Below are 17,500 nucleotides of genomic sequence, written 5' to 3' on the forward strand. Positions count from 1 at the left end.
TTTGGATTGGAATGTCTTTAAAACCATCACGTTTGCAGGTACATAATCAGAACATGATAAATGAACATGAGGAACTAGGAAAGAGGATTTTTTTTAAAAAAGAAAGGGACCATGACCCAATATACCATTATAGGTAAAGGTAACCCTGACTGTTAGGTCCAGTTCTGGACGACTCTGGGGTTGTGGTGCTCATCTCGCTTTATTGGCTGAGGGAGCCGGCATACAGCTTCCGGGTCATGTGGCCAGCATGACTAAGCCACTTCTGGTGAACCAGAGCAGCACACGGAAACGCCATTTACCTTCCTGCCGGAGCAGTACCTACTTGCACTTTGTGCTTTCGAACTGCTAGGTTGGCAGGAGCAGGGACCGAGCAATGGGAGCTCATCCTGTCGTGGGGATTCGAACCGCCAACCTTCTGATTGGCAAGCCCTAGGCTCTGTGATTTAACCCACAGCACCACCCGCACCCCTCTATTCCATTATAAGCTTGCATAAATAAATCAGCCTAAGAATGTACCGTATTTTTCCATGTATACAACAATGCTTTTTGCTAAAAAAAGAATTAGGCAAAAATTGGATGTCGTCTTACACATGGCTAGTGAATGCAGAGCGGGGATGTGCGATTAATGGCTACAGCAAACAGAAGATTGGCATCGGCGATTGGGTGGGTGATTGGTGTCTGCGGCAAGGCCTGCTGGCGATTGGCTGTGGCTGCAGCAATTGGGCAGGTGATTGGCAGCTGTGGCAAGGCAGGCAGGTGATTGGTGGCTGTGGCAAGTGAGTGGGTGGGTGGGCCTTTGTTGGTGGCGAGCAGGCAGACAATTGGCGCCTGCGGCAAGGTGTGTGATCGGCAGTGATGGGCAGGCGGGTGAGCGATTGGCAGAAGTGACCCCCCCACACCCCAAAAAAGCTGAACAACTTAATTTCTTAATTTGGGGTTAAAAAAATAGGGGTCGCCTTATATATGGGGGGTCACTTACATGGAAAAATACAGTAATTCTACACACACTTACCCTAGGAGTAAGTACAGTGCTACCTCGTGTTACATAGTTAATCTGTTCTGGAGGTCCATTCATAACAGGAAACTGCTCGTAACATGAGGTGCGCTTTTGCTAATGGCGCTGCCCACTGCTGCCGCGCTGCCGGAGCGCAACTTCCGCATGCATCCTGGGGCAAAGTTCGCAACAAGGGGCATTTGCTTCCGGGTTAGCGGAGCACATAACCCGAAGCATTCATAAGGGGGATAGTACATAACGCGAGGTACCACTGTATCTCTGAACTTCATGTATAGATCAGTTGCCTGATGAACAGCTAATTGGGGTAATAGACTTTGGTTTTGATGACATGGGACCTGATAGAGTAAGGATTGGGAAGCTTTTTAGCTCCGGGGACCAGATCCCTATTGGGGTTGGCCTTGCAGGCCATATTTCACAGGTGGGAGGGCAGGCAGCTACTTGTCAATTGCATGACATTTTGATGGCATATGATTGGTAGGTGAGCAGGGCTGCCCACCTTACAAAATCTCTCACCTGATGTTGAAAGTCTTCCCACACTTCCCCTTAAAACTTAAATGTTGGAGGAACATGGGAGACCTGCAAAAGTAAGTGCTTTAACAGTGTGTCTTAAAGCTGCAAATCACCTTTTGAAGTAGTCTCTACCCCACTGTTTGTTTGAGAGAAGCCTTTTCGTGATGCTGATTTAGGGTGTTGGTGTGCATCGCCTCCAACTTGTGTTTGGCAGTGAATCCAAAATGTGTGTCAAAGGTAGCTGTTATGTGGCATATAGATGTACTTCTCTTCTCCTCTGCTAACTCCATTATTCACAAAGATCTGTAAGGTAAAAATTACAGTCCTGCTATGTTTTGGTTCATGCTGTCCAATATAAATCCAGCTACATCCAATAATAAGCATCTTGCTTCATGACTTGAAGACTCTCAGATTATGTGTGTGTTGGATTTATCACTTCATTCTTTTAAGAGTCAATATTCCATTTCAAAATAGCATTCCTCCTACGTTTGTAAGAGCTGATGGATCTCATTCTCACTGCTTTATGGGAGTTTGGGGTGGGGTACAGATGGCAGCCAGGGTTCAATCCACCAAGACCTGCATGAGTAGTGCATCGTCAACTGTGGGATGTCAGAGATACTTGAAAAAAGGTTTCAGGGACCCATTCATTAGAAACTGGGGCGGGGTGTCTGTCTGCTAGTCTAGTTCTTCCCTGTAGGATGGCAAGGGGGTATGTGAGAGATTTAGAGACAGTGCATCTTGGGCATGGTGTGCTCAAAGTCTTTTAAACCAGGACCAAGATACTGGAAACAGTGGCCTGCACTGGGTCTTAATACAAAAAACCCTTGATTCCTACAAGAAGCAATTGAAATATTAGGTCTTTCTAATGATATTAGGTCTTTCTAATGATAAACTTAAAGCAACCGTTCTCATTCTTCATCATTCACCTCATCAAATATATGTTGTCTGGGTCAAGAAAATAGTGAAATGTGAAGGTCACTAGTCAGGGATGTATCCCACACCTGTGTGTATTTTAGTCTCACGTGGCTATTGGAAGAGGCAGGCCCTGAATTCTAACCCATTTGACTTTTTTTCTCACCATCCTGTCCTCTCCAAACCTCTCTGTGGTGTGAAGAGTCCGAGTAGTGCAACTTGGGTTTGGATGCTGGCCGCAGGCTTGTGAGAGAAATGGGAATATTACTTCATCACTGTTTCCCTAGAAGTCTTTGCACTAAGCTAAACCCAATTTGCACTTAATCTTTTACCAATTTACTGTACATGTAATTCATGGGCATACTTACCCATGCAACTTCTCCTGAGTACAATTTTCCATCTGTCTATGCATATACAAAATGGAAAGGAGGGGGGCAGTGCTTTCTTAAGCTTCCCTTTTTAGAGCGGTGGGGGGGGGGAATTGTTGCTGGTCCCTCTGAATGGAACAGTTTTCCAGTTTCCTTTGGTTGAATAAACTGATGATTTGCTAGTATTCTGGGTCAGCTGCTCAACACGACAAATTCTGGAAAATGTGGCAAGATATTTTTTGTACCACTATAGATCGTGTGGCAGGAGTGTTCCAAAGTATGTTCTGAACATTGATGTAAGAAAACATAGTTACCATGGTGTAGAAATCTGCTGTGTTAATGAATTCCTAGTAATCTTAACTAATCTTCCTGATGGAAGGAAGGATTTAAATCCCTACTTCCTAGCAGCATAAGCATTGTAGCACCAATCTTTAAATAACAGAAGCTGCTATGGGTTTTGTAGGGCGAGAGGCTGAACTGTGCCTTGCTTTTACATAAAAGATCGTTTGGGCATCAGTTTTTATGTGTCAGTGGTAAACAATATCTGATGATATTGGCTTGGATGTACACTCTTGTGCAATTGTGACAAGCATGTTTCACGATACACAGGAAAGATTGTGTGCTTGTTAATGGTTGTGATTTACTAGACAAATCCTGGCTGAGATATTTTATGTTTTTATGGTTTTTATGTTTTTAGTCAGCAGAATGAGTGCTTAAGCATAAAGGGTTGTATGTCAGATGTAAAGAAAGCTGAGGGTTACAGCTTATACAGTGGTACCTCGGGTTAAATACACTTCAGGTTACAGACTCCGCTAACCCAGAAGTAATACCTTGGGTTAAGAACTTTAGTGAGCCCTTTATGCAAAAAATAAACAAGAGCTAGAAACTTTTCCCCCAGTAAAGGACAGGATTCTCAATATTGTAACAGGAACCTGAAGGCCATACCAGTATTTTAGGGACCTCTTCTTTCAGGTATGGTTGTATCTGCATTCAGTCCCGTGAATTGTTATTTCCATTTTACATGCAATAGAAGGAGCTTCTTGCCAGAGATCATCCAGTGGGCAAGGTTATGGCTCCTCTCCAGGAAATGGTAATTTAGTGAAGCTGTTGGAGATATCTATCCCCTCACACCGGAAATGCATTCCCCAGAGAAGCAAATAAATAAAGACTATACAGTCATACCTCATGTTTCGGACACTTCAGGTTACGGACCACGGGAAACCCGGAAGTACCAGAACAGGTTACTTCCGGGTTTCTGCGCATGCGCAGAATCGCACTAGCTCCTGTGCAGACGTGGCGATTCAGGATGCGAACACTGCGGGTTGCAGACATGCCTCCGTCACAGATTACGTCCGCAACCCAAGGTTCCACTGTACCCTTAAATTGGTTTTATCATGTATGTACCCAGAGACTCCCTTGTGGAGTTAATATTCTATCTAAATCTAGTTCAAAGCCTAAACTTCATAGTAAAGGTAAAGGGACCCCTGACCATTAGGTCCAGTCGTGACCAACTCTGGGGTTGCGGCACTCATCACACTTTATTGGTCGAGGGAGCCGGCGTACAGCTTTTGGGTCATGTGGCCAGCATGACAAAGCCGCTTCTGAGGAACCAGAGCAGCACACGGAAACGCTGTTTACCTTCCCACTGGAGCGGTACCTATTTATCTACTTGCACTTTGACATGCTTTCGAACTGCTAGATTGGCAGGAGCAGGGACCGAGCAACGGGAGCTCACCCTGACGCGGGGATTCGAACCGCCAACCTTCTGATTGGCAAGTCCTAGGCTCTGTGGTTTAGACCCGTGCGCTACCCGTGTCCCTAAACTTCATAGTAGGAATAGACAAATCATTCTGCTTCCAGTCCTGGTCACTTTCAGCTTTATAAATCTGCACCTGGGCGTGCCCCCTCTGCTGGGGGAACTGCATTGACTGCTAAACGGCTACCAGACCAAGTTCAAGGTTTTGTTGTTAGCCCTGAACAATTTGGAACCAGGTTACCTGAAAGACTGTACAGTATATGCCCCTGTATAGGCATGTAAGATCATGTGGATCATTTGGGGAAATTCTACTTGTGGCACTGCACCCTACATAGTATCGTAGGACAATGACTCCCAAAATGCTTTTCTGCTGTTGCACCTGTTCTGTCAAATGCCTTTTCCTCTGCAGTAAATGAAACGGTAACGCTCAGTTGCCTCAGAAACCTTTTAAAAGCTTATATTTTTGTCCATGCTTTCCTTGGCCCATAAGATTAGATCCTGATTTTTGTGCATGAATCACCTGGATTTCTGATTTACTTTTTTATGTTTTGTATTGTTTTACTGCTTTTGAGGGTGTATTTTTGTTGAAACGGATAACGTTTTTATATTGTGCATAGTGTAGACCACTTAAAATTTGTAAAGATATTAATCTATTATTGCTTCAAAAAATACATATTTTTGAGTACATATTTTTTAATGTTTTGTTTCAAAATACACATTTCTACAAGCATTTAGAAATACACACACATATATAGCACTGAAAGATTCAGAGACATGCAAAATCCAAGTGATAACTATGTCCTCAATCACGCATTAGTCTAGGGCAGAGGTCGGCAACCTAAGGCGCATGGGCCGGAAGCGGCCCATAAGGGTCATTTAACTGGCCCATGAACTGCCACTGAGCAGCCTGCTCAGCAAGTCCTCGCGCACTGCGCTAAACTGGCACAGGGACTCTCTTCCATGGCTCCGGAAATCGCTTCTGCACATGCCCAGACACCGGAAATCATGTCTGTGCATGTCTGCAGCGCCGGAAATCGCTTCTGTGCAGGCATGATTTTCAGCAACTGGGCATGCGCAGAAGCGAATTCCAGCGCCGTGGACATGTGCAGACATGATTTCCGGCATTGCGCTGTGCCAGTCCGGCCCACGGAGGAACTCCACAGGAGTGATCCAGCCCATCCCTGGTAAGCCTTGCCGACCCCTGGTCTAGGAAGTGTGGATTGGGTCTGCTTGTATTGGAATTCACAACTGCTGAATTCTTCAGGCATCCTGGCTTCACAGGCCCTTATTTTTACAAGACTTTATCCAAACTTATTCAAAGGTAGACCCTTGCTGTAAACATTTAGCTTGGAATACAACTGACCACTCAGTCTTGCTGCTGGCTCCCTTTTTCTTTTATTAAACTCATCATTGCTGAATCTTGATTTGAAGGGGATCAGTATCACAGAGCTTCCAGAAAAGGCCAGTTGCAGTCTGGGAATAAGCCATACAGACACTTCAGTCAGCTCTCTTCATTTGATATCACGAGGCATTCTAAATTTCTGTGTCGCTTTTTGAGGGGCTTCAAAGGGTAGTTCCCCAAACACACGTAACTGAGGAGAACATATCCAGAATAAGATCATGGTTGTTTGATGTTGGATGTGGCCGCTGCAGAATTTAAATGGATTAGCTGTGGACCTCTGGCTGATAAGACTTCTCTGAGGATTTTGGTGCCGAACTAATTGTGAATCTGAAGTGGAATCTCAGCAGACCCATTGTTTTTAAAAGGCAAATCCTGGAGAGGGAGAGTGGGTTTTCCCCTAGTTATCTTCTCCCGGTCTACATTTTTAGGTCTTATACTTCAGTGAGTTGAAGCTGGTAGTAAAGTTAGCCTTCATTGGGTAGGGAGAGGCTTACAGCTTATGTAAGGGATATTGTGATGACTCAGACTCCTCTCCTAGAGTGGCATTTCTGTGAGGCATGTGATCCTGTGCAGATTCCCACCCCCATCCCCCAGAAAAGGGCTACCCAGTCTTAGCTATAACCAATGATGTAGTAATGCTTCAGATCAGTAGCTGTTTGAGGACAGGAGCATAGTTCTCTTTCGATTTGTGAAAGTCCTTATCTAAACTTTAGAGGCAGGTGGCATTCACTCTCTGGGGTCAAAAGCAACAGACTGGCTGACCTGCTGTTAGGACACAGCTAGTTTGCCTCTTTAGACATAGAGAGATATTGCTCAGTGGTTATAATTGTTTACACTTCCTTTAAATCCAAATTGTTGTTCCTGCAAGAGCTGTGGATGGAAGTAGAACAATTCTTCATATAAACCTAAATGCCAGACTTCTCCAAACTGGTACCCTGTTGGACTCGGGAACACCCACCAGCCACAATCAGCATGGCCAATGGTTATAGATGATGCATTAGTAATGTCTGCCATACAGCCTGATCAAATACCTCTTATAAGGATCGCTGGCTAGACTGAGGATTATACATGAAGCGTAGGTACACACACACTCTTTCTCATATTTTGTCTTTCTCAGTTAAGATCCTGGAAATAATTTTTGGTTTTAATGTCCTGATATGCTCTATGGATTTGTTCAGTCGCCAAATATCATAACAACTCTTAACAAAAACCATTTTCTTGCAGTGATGTCCTTGCCCTGCCCATCTTTAAGCAAGAAGAATCCAGCTTGCCTCCTGACAATGAGAACAAAATCCTACCTTTTCAGTATGTCTTATGTGCTGCCACTTCCCCTGCTGTGAAACTCCATGATGAAACTCTCACCTATCTCAATCAAGGTAAGCCACATTTCTGTTGCCAGAACATTAGGTGGGGAGTAGGTGCTTTCCCAGTTGTGGCATTTATATTGCTTCCTTGCTGCATGCCTCTTTTAGCTCACTTTCCAGAGTGCACACTCAAGGCTGCAGCACAAATTATTTTAGACTTTCTTGTCTTTTAACCTATCTGCTGTGCTCTCTTTGGGGGCCGTGGATAGCTTTCTTCTGAACTCTTGGTTGGAAATTAGTGTTCTAGTTTTTGCCTAGTGATTGAAAGTCTGAAACCAAAGGTAGAAAAGATGCAGACAGAAGTCCAAATTATTTATCTAATTAAAATACTTGTATGCCACGCTTCGGTAAACCACCAGGATTCATATCATGGGAATAAACTATGTAGGTTTTGTCAGTTTAGAACATTTGAATTTTGGGGCTGTGTTAGCACAAATGAAGACCCTGAATGAAAATAGCTGAAATGTTGTGGAAGATGAAATGCTTACCTCCCTAACAAGTCCTTGTTTCTCTCAGCAGAGATTAAGTTCTTTAAAAAAATAAATTAGGACCAGATTAAAGTAAATAGTGTTCCTAACAGAAGCTCGGTCAACAGGGTTTCCCTATGAGAACTTTCCTGTGCTTGTTGCACCACGGCAGAAAGGTTTATGGTGAAGGGATGGAGGGGGATACATGGAGTCTGGGGCTACATGAAAGTGGACTTTGACAAGCACACATCCTTTCACCCCAAATGCCTTCCCTCACACTGGATAGGGGTGTGTGTAAGTTACCATGATGCTTTCTTTTCAGTCAAACTTGTTACACTATGACCTCAAGAAAAGTGGCATTTTTTTTGTAGCAACTTCAGAGATCTTTTCTTCTTCAGGTCAGTCCTATGAAATCAGAATGCTGGACAACAGGAAAATGGGGGAATTGCCTGAGTTAAATGGAAAGCTTGTAAAGGTGAGTGCCCATAATAAATAATCTATCCTCTTCTAAAAGCTCTGGGTTGGTGACAAGGTTAAACATGCTTGTCAGGTAACTAGTGACACCTATGAACGTAATTCAGTCAATCTCTGGTGTCAGCAGTTGGGTAGAGCCACTGTCTATCCAAGCAGGCCCCAGTAGTGTTGGGTTCATGCCCCTCTAGCTGTGAAATGAACCTTGAATGTAAACTGCCTACACATGTAAATGCCAACCTGTGTGTGCTCCATTCGCACCATCCATCAGTTTCATGGTGGAGAGATGGTGCAAGGTTACACTTTAGGAAAGCTAAAATCTTCCAACTGGCCGCACCAATTTGCCTAAGCTCATCTAAATGTTCCCAGTTCCAGCATATGCTGTTTACTCAATGAGAAAATCTCCTTATTAACCTAGAGTATATTCAGAGTGGTGTTCCATGATCGGCGACTTCAGTATACAGAGCACCAGCAGCTAGAAGGCTGGCGATGGAACAGGCCAGGTGATAGGATACTGGATATTGGTGAGTGACTTCTGCAAACATGGACTAATTTGGCTTTGTAGCTTTTTGTAGCATGGACCTTAGAGGGCATTGGAAACTGCCACCACTAGAGGTATAGAGCTCTTTATTGATTTTGAGAGTGGTTTCAGTCTCTGCTCAGAGCGTAATCGTTTGCCATAGTTTGACTTAGGTGGCTCCAATTTTTTTTTAAATGTTGCCTTCCAATGTGAACGTAGCTCAGTTCACTTGCTTATACCACCTTGCGCCTATTGCTCTGTAAGCACTTTCCTGCACTACACCTGCACTCTGCTTGCGATACATGACTAGGATTATGTAGTTAAAAGTCCCCACATTTGGGCAGGCAGTTTTCTGGTCCCTTCTGGCTTCCTACACCTATGTCCTACACTTATGTTTTTGCCAGGAGAGAGTGAGCCTCTTACTGTTGGTACAGTGGTAGCTCGGGTTACATACGCTTCAGGTTACATACGCTTCAGGTTCTAGACTCCGCTAACCCAGAAATAGTACCTCTGGTTAAGAACTTTGCTTCAGGATGAGAACAGAAATCATGCTCTGGCAGTGCGGCAGTAGCAGGAGGCCCCATTAGCTAAAGTGGTGCTTCAGGTTAAGAACAGTTTCAGGTTAAGAACGGACCTCCGGAACAAATTACCGTATTTTTTGCACCATAACACTCACTTTTTTCCTCCTAAAAAGTAAGGGGAAATGTCTGTGCGTGTTATGGAGGGAATGCCTACGGGTGGCATGCCTACGGATTTTCCTCCTCTAAAAACTACGTGCATGTTATGGTCGAGTGCGTGTTATAAAGCGAAAAATACTGTAAGTATGTAGCCAGAGGTACCACTGTACATTCACTTACTGCCTTAAATTCAGTAGATTATTATAGTTGACTCTGACGTGAAACTTTTGGCCCTTTAAAGGTAAAAGTAAAGGACCCCTGACAGTTAAGTCCAGTCACGAACGACTCTGGGGTTGCGGTGCTCATCTCACTTTACAGGCCGAGAGAGCCAACATTTGTCCACAGACAGTTTTTCCGGGTCATGTGGTCAGCATGACTAAGCAGCTTCTGGTGAACCAGAGCAGCACACGGAAACGCCGTTTACCTTCCCGCCAGAGTGGTATCTATTTATCTACTTGCACTTTGACGTGCTTTTGAACTGCTAGGTTGGCAGGAGCTGGGACCGAGCAACGGGAGCTCACCCCCTCACGGGGATTCAAACTGTCGACCTTTTGATCGGCAAGCCCTAGGCTCAGTGGTTTAGACCACAGCGCCACCCGCCTCTGTAAATTCCAAGTATGACTGCTATTGTGTTGAAGTTTGCTGTCTTTTTACTATGTTTTTCTATGTTTTTTTTTCCCATATGGGCACACGATGTATGATTTTATTATTATTCAGGTAACTTTTTTTCTGAGCCACCCAAGAGAAGCTCCCTCTATATAAGTATTCGAAGCAACTTCTTTTTCTTGTCGATTCATGCAGATTATGAGGTTTTTTGTAATCCCTGCAAGTGTGGAATTGGGTATGCAGAGCCTGAGCTAGCTCTCTCTTTTGACAGAAAGAAATTGTTGTTCTTTATAGCTGGAAACATAGGTTTGAAAGTACAGTGGTAACCCGCAAGGCGAACGGCTCGGAAGACGAAAAACTCGCTAGACGAAGGAGTTTTTCGTTTTCTTAGCCGCTTCGCAAGGGCGCGCATTCCCCACTCTCCCCGGACCCCTTTTGAACCAAGGGGCGGCAACGGGGAGAAGCGATTCTCCCCGCTGCCCCTTCCCTTGCTTTAAAACAGGTCCGCGCGTGCCTTCCCCTCTGTCCCCGGAGATTGCGGGGCAGGCAACGGGGAGAAGCAATCTTCTCCCCGCCACCCCAGAGCGGCGCTTCCCCTCTGTCCCCGGATGGTCTCCATAGGAACGCATTGATTGATTTTCAATGCATTCCTATGGGAAACGGTGCTTCGCAAGACGAAAAACTCGCAAGAAGGAAAAACTTGCGGAACGAATTAATTTCGTCTTGCGAGGCACCACTGTATGTGGATCTCAAAAGCAGGCAGATATTAGGTGGCGCTTCCAGTGCTCAATACAGGAGGTTTTAATAGCCTGAATCTCCTCGCAACTAAACAAAGTGAATAACAAAAATTTGCGTAATTTACAGGTTTCAGAATTCTGCTTTTCTTGGTATGTAATTTTGGTTTCTGCTTAGAATCATAGAATTGTAGAGTTGGTAGGTTCCTAGAGCGTCTTCTAATCCAACCCTTTGCAATGCAGAAATATGCTTCATCAGTTCATCAGTTTATTGTTCTAGCCAAAGGCCATGACAAACATGCAGCAATAATATTCATAAAATAATACAGATCATACATCCTTAATATAAACCAGCATCCATGATGCGTGAGAGAGAAGATACCAGCAAAGTGTGCATAAGCCTGTCGTTCTGAATTCCTAAATTTTCCTGAAATAGGTTAGCAGGGCAGTCCAGAAGCAGCTTACATAGATAGTGCCTCAGTTTTATACTGTAACAGGCATGCTGGTACCTAGGTTTTTGCCTTAATTAATTAATTAACATCCTGTCTTCCATCCTGGAACTCAAGGTAGAATACATGGGATTAACAGTTGGTCTCCCACATAAGGACTGACCAGACCAAAGCTTGCTTAGATTCAGTGATGTCGGTGCATCGTGTGCCTTCAGACTGTACCCTGAATTACGCAGTCTTCTAAGCTCTTGGTGCATTATTTATTACATAAGTCCCTTAAAATTTTGGTGGACTTGCCATGCCTCTCCTAGCCTCGTTCTAAAGGGTTGGGCTTTTCTCTTCTGCAGATATTCCAATGTCCGTGGGTATAATCGATCCCAGGGCAAACCCCACGCAATTGAATACTGTAGAGTTTCTGTGGGATCCTTCAAAGAGGACTTCTGTATTTATTCAGGTAAATCAATACTACATGGGTGGTGTTTCTTAACTGTTCTCTCTGGTTAGGACTGTAGCAAGCAAGATAGATTTGAGATTTGCCGCCATCAGTTTTGATGGATCTCTACTGCCATATACCTGATACAATCACCCTGTCCCTCTTCCAAATTCATATATTAGAGGAATAAAAGAGCAGTCCTATTCTTCTGCGGGGTGTTCCTCTGAAGTCTACTTGGGTCTCCTTCTGCCTTTCTTACTTGGATCATCTTGCTCTCAGTGAACCACTGAGTACCATTACAAATTCATAGCTGCCAGGCTCAGATTTCAATTGACATTGTTTTAAGTGTCAGCACTGTGCAGCAGAGACAGTGAAAAAAAGTCATTTCATGGGTACCTGGGGATTCTTCCAGCTCCGGTGAATGCTGATGAGAAGCTGTCTGTCTTAGTTACAACTGAGATGGCTCAACAAATTGTAATCTCTACTTGGGAGGCTCACTATAATGAACTTTGAGAGCTCTTGAACTAAAGAGTAATGCTAATTGCCCTTGACAAGAACAAAGTGGAATTCTGACTGCCAAAACTGACGGGGAAAGCTACCATTCATTTCACTGCTGCGAGGGTGTTGAACACTGAGGTGCCGGGGAAAGATTCTGATTACTGGCTTTAATTTGGTTTCTGTTCACTTCAACTGTGGTGGGGGCAGGACAAATGCTGGCAAAGTCGAAAGGGAGCAGACCCCTCCATCTAGGACGATGAGTCAACCAGAATGAGGCCACACATTCATTCGAGACTGATTTCTAGGGATTTTTTTTATTTGATCTCTTATCTGCCTGTTGGAGGATTAGGTCAATATTACGATTTCACTAATCCTTGTGGCTTGTTGAGGTAGGTCACTTTTAGAGACATGGTGCCAAACCTGTGAAGTGCTGAAGGTCACCTGCAAAGTCCATTAGGAATAAATGGTGTGTATTCAGTCCATTCTGGACAGCACTGTCTGGTTTTGATTTTGAAAAATAATGTTTGCTGGTAATCCAGGGGTACACAGTGTAATGTCCTCTAGATGTTGTTGGGACTACAGCTCCCTTGACCATTGGCCATTCTGGCTGGGACTGATGGCAGTTGGAGTTCAACAGCATATGGAGTGTATTGGCTACCTCTTATGTTAAGCCATATTTTCTCCCTTCAGAATAAGACTTTCAGTTGTACTGAATGGAAGCATTAGCCTATTCAGGTATTAAGGGCATCTAGGAAAAGGAAAATAACCCAGGCTGTTTTCCTTGGACCCCACAACATGCCTTTTCAGCTCTGTGGGCTTGGTGCAGGTTTAACTATGATTACAAGATCAAAAAGCATTATGATACTGGGAGGATATCCTTCCTCCTTGGGCTTGCTGCTCTTCACTTCTGATCAAATTCTCTTCCCTTTTCACTGTAAGCTGTGGTTGGTAGGTAGCTTCTCACTGCAGTCAGTTCAACTTGATGCAGTTGTTGCTCAGAAGAGGAGAGCGTACACCCAAGGGGGAAGAGGGAGGTGCTCTGCCATGTGCTCCCAGTCTAAGAGATCAGCCCTGAGTAGGAAATGCCTGCTGGGTGTGATTGCAGTTTACAGATCTTGCTGAGAGATAACTTGGGAGCAAACATAAACCTTGGAATATAATTTGAAAAGCAATCAGTAACTTTGGTTTTCTCCATATTCTAGGCTCCCACAGACTGATCCATAATCCCTATTCTCCTCTGCTAGCATTTTCCATTGACAAGTTACCTCTTTCTTGCATGCATACTTCTGTAGAGAAATTATAGATTTCAATTGTGCTGAATTGCAGAGCACAATAGCGTTTTGTTGCTTCTTCTGGCCTGGCTGCTGATGCCCCCTGCCCCCCGGTTTGATTAAAAGCCAGAGAGCAGGATGTACTCCTTCCTGTGCTCAAGAGCTTTGTTTGCTGTTGGAAATGGAGTCCCCAGACTAGCTGGTATCCTACGCTACCAATTTCCTGGAGTAATGGTTAAACTGTTCATGTGCACCTTTGTTGTACAAGCAGCAAGCCTGCAGCCTGGAGCATCTCTGTGCCTGTTTTTCTTCACAGGTGCACTGCATCAGTACAGAGTTCACTATGAGGAAGCATGGTGGCGAGAAGGGTGTGCCATTCCGAGTCCAGATTGACACTTTTAAGGAGAATGAAAATGGGGAATACACTGAGCACTTGCATTCTGCCAGCTGCCAGATCAAAGTCTTCAAGGTATGTGTGTCTTTTAATCCATCCAGTGCATACCACCCGCCCCGTTAATCAAATTGTGAACTAAAACCTGACTTTCTTAGAAGAACTTTAATGTTGGGGAATCTGTTAGTATCCTTACCACCTGCAGCCTTTCACCAGCTGGTCCCAGGCAGGTTACAACAATTTAAATTTCAGTATTAAACACAGTTAAGACACATTATAATTGACACATGTAACTTTATGATGAGACATCTCCATTTGGTTGCCTGTACTGGAATGTCTAATACTGCAACCATCAGCTGATATTTTCCTTTCCTTTCAGAACAGCTACTAAGCTCTGTATTTCCTTCATGGGTATGTTTTGTTACTTGAATTTTTTTTAATAAAAAAATCAATAAAAATATTGATTTGAAAGACAAATTACAGTCCCCAGAATAGGGTGGGTCCTGAAAATAGATCAGAGTTAAGAGGTGCCTTTATAGCATTCACTGAAAGTTGTATCATGAAGCTGCCAGATGCACCTCTGTGGGAGGGAAACCCACAACTTAGGGGCTGCCACAGAGAATGTACTCTCTAAGTAGGTCTCTGGGGAGGACATAGTCTTGTCTTCATAGGCAACAGGCATATCCTTCTCCTTTTTTGTTCAATGGGCCCATTGTGAGACCTAGCATTAAGCTATTGGTGATATACATCAGTTATATTATTGTGCTTACCCGAGGCAAAATAGCACTGGATACTTCTGAAGGGAGCTATTCAGGAATAAACAGGCCTTGATGAGGACTTAGTAGTAGAGGAATGTTTGGGGAAACTAAAACCGCAGTTTATGCCTGCATATGCACAGTGCACAGTATTAGAAATGCACTTAAAAACTGTTTAGTACACTACTTTTCTTTAAAGCATGTGAAATTGCATTGGAGCCAATATTAATGTGTTGGATTGGAGCAGTTGCTGATGTGGATGTTTTAGGGCCTAGCTGATTGACCAGGTCATCCTGTAGAAAACTTATTTACTCCAGGAAAAGCTGAGCCAAAAATCACTGTAGAGGCAGGGGAACTCTTGCCAACATCAGCCTTTTATCTCTTCTCCCTCAAAAGTTCCCATTGGCATGTGATACAAGAGCTCCAACTTACAGATAATAAATGTGTGGAATCAGCCTAAAACGTGTGCAGTATGTGATTATTTCCTACAAGAAAAGTTGCCATGCTTCCTTGTTTTAGAAACTCTGGAAAGGGCTTCAGTCCATTTTGAAATTCCAATGAAAGTGGCAAATGCATTTTCCTTTAAATCCAAGTCTGTCTCTCATTCAGTCACACAGAAACAATTTTTGTGGGGGCAGGGGGACATGTTGTTTCAGAGCAAAAGCTTTATGTGCCTATTAGGGGAGGTGAACTCCATACCATGTCAACTATTTTTTGTAGCCTCTTCCCCCACTCCCCTCGACCAAAGATTCTCTCTCTGTACATTCACTTCTAATATTGGAGCTTAGGTGAAGATACAATTTCCTGAAGGTGGGCTGCCCCTCATTTTCTTACATGTTTTTATACGTAACTGAACAGACGCCACAATGAGACTACAGCCATAACATCTAGTTTGGCCCAGAGTCCCTCAGAACAGCACAAGTAACTTTGAGGATACAGGAAAGCGAGGCTTTTGTATATAATCCCTGTCCAAAGTGAGCACTTCTGATTATGGCTACCTATAGGTATTTGGGCAGATTTATAGGTGTTTTAGCTAGATAAAAATCTGCAGGGCTTCAGCAAGAGAATTCAAAGTGCAAGAGGAGCAGCAGAACAGGTTTTTCATGTTTGCATATATTTCCAGAATGAACTTTTAAGCTCTTGTAGGGGAAATAAGTATCTCCCATCCACCAGCTCACTTTTCTCTTTAAGAGTCTGTTGCCAGTCTAGTTTCCTTGCCAGGATCACTGAGAAACATTTCATTTGTACACATAAATGTACAGTGGTGCCTCGCAAGACGAAATCAATCCGTTCCGCAAGTCTCTTCGTCTTGCGGTTTTTTCGTCTTGCGAAGCACAGCTATTAGCGGCTACTGACGGCTTAGCGGCTTTAAGAAAAAGGAAACAAACTCGCAAGAACTCACAAGACGTTTCGTCTTGCGAAGCAAGCCCATAGGGAAATTCGTCTTGTGGAACAACTCAAAAAATGGAAAACTCTTTCGTCTTGTGCGTTTTTCGTCTTGCGAGGCATTCGTCTTGCGAGGCACCACTGTATTACTGTGTGCACATGTATGTATTACACACTCACACATAAACCTAGTGCTGTCCTTATCAGCTGAAAAAAACTTTGGCTTAGTGCTTCCTTTCCCTACACCCCATGTTCTGGTTTCACTAACATGTTGGTTTCCAGCCCAAAGGAGCCGACAGAAAGCAAAAGACAGACAGAGAGAAAATGGAGAAGCGAACACCTCACGAGAAGGAAAAGTATCAGCCTTCATATGAGACTACAATACTTACAGAGGTAAGGCACGCAGTGTGAGTCGTAGTATCTAGAACCTCTGTTTTTGAACAAAGCCATTTAAAAGGCTGGTGCAGGTGGGTGGGCTGGCTTGCTTACAGGTAATATGCTTGCAAAAGTTCACTCGGAAACCCAAGTGTTAGAATGTTTGCACCAAGGTACAAGACGTGGCAAAGGTGTGATTGAATGGTGTTGTCTGGCTAAAGTAATGGACACTTGCTCAGAGCCATTGTTGTCCAGGAAGTGCCAAGCGACGCAAGAGTATGCTCTAATACCTTGGAATAGTTTCTGTTCCTGGTCCTGTGGCCTCTGGCACATGATTCTGGACACGTTTGTTAAACAGCAGCGAAACCAAAGCTGCAGCTCTATGGGTTTCTGTGTGGTCGATGTCACAAATAAATAAAAGTGGGTGGTAGCTGTGCATGTAATGTTGACACTGCTGCAACATGCTCCAGGCCATCAATCCCTGATGTGCAGGTGTTACATATATAAATACCAGCAATTCACTTTTAACCTGACAAGTACCGTATTTTTCGCTCCATAAGACACACTTTTTCCCTCCTAAAAAGTAAGGGGAAATGTGTGTGCGTCTTATGGAGCGAATGGAGGCTGCACGGTTAAGCCAGAAACTAGAACAGCTAGAGGGAGAGCTGCGCAGCGCTCCCTGTAGCTGTTCTAGTTTCTGGCTTAGCCGCACGAAGCCAGAACAGCTAGAGCTGGGGTGTCAAACTCAAATTCATCGGGGGCCACATCAGCAGTTTGGTCACCCTCAAAGGGCCGGTTGTATCTGTAGGACTTACAGTAGAGGAGAGAAGGGTTCAGGCAGCCGTTGGATCTGTCACATCACAGTATGGCATGTGCTCAATATAAAAACAAGTGGAGGTTTCCTGAATGCATGTAAAGTGGAGGTTTCCTGTGTAGAACGGCCGGCGCCGCTAGAGGGCAGACGTTCTCTGGCTTGTAGGCTGCCGCGCATGCGCTGAAGAGGCGGCTTTCTTGTGTCAAAAAAAAAACAAGAATAAAAGGTGAAGGCTGGCCGCCGCCGCCGGCCACACGGGCCACATGACAAGGTCTGGCGGGCTGGATTCGGCCCGCGGGCCTTGTGTTTGACACCCGTGAGCTAGA

At 44.2% G+C, this 17,500-nt stretch overlaps 1 protein-coding gene across 1 annotated transcript in view; it reads left to right on the forward strand.

The window, feature by feature from the left end:
- Positions 1-17,500, forward strand: part of TFCP2 (transcription factor CP2) — a 46,386-nt gene that overhangs the window by 12,647 nt on the left and 16,239 nt on the right. The window contains exons 2-7 of the mRNA XM_082205914.1: positions 7,188-7,339; positions 8,193-8,269; positions 8,684-8,789; positions 11,599-11,705; positions 13,770-13,922; positions 16,268-16,378. Of these exons, the coding sequence (XP_082062040.1) occupies positions 7,188-7,339; positions 8,193-8,269; positions 8,684-8,789; positions 11,599-11,705; positions 13,770-13,922; positions 16,268-16,378 (706 nt within the window). The remainder of the gene's footprint in view (positions 1-7,187; positions 7,340-8,192; positions 8,270-8,683; positions 8,790-11,598; positions 11,706-13,769; positions 13,923-16,267; positions 16,379-17,500) is intronic.

This window comes from Podarcis vaucheri (genome assembly GCF_965113315.1).
Source record: "Podarcis vaucheri genome assembly, chromosome: 2".
NCBI lineage: Eukaryota > Metazoa > Chordata > Lepidosauria > Squamata > Lacertidae > Podarcis > Podarcis vaucheri.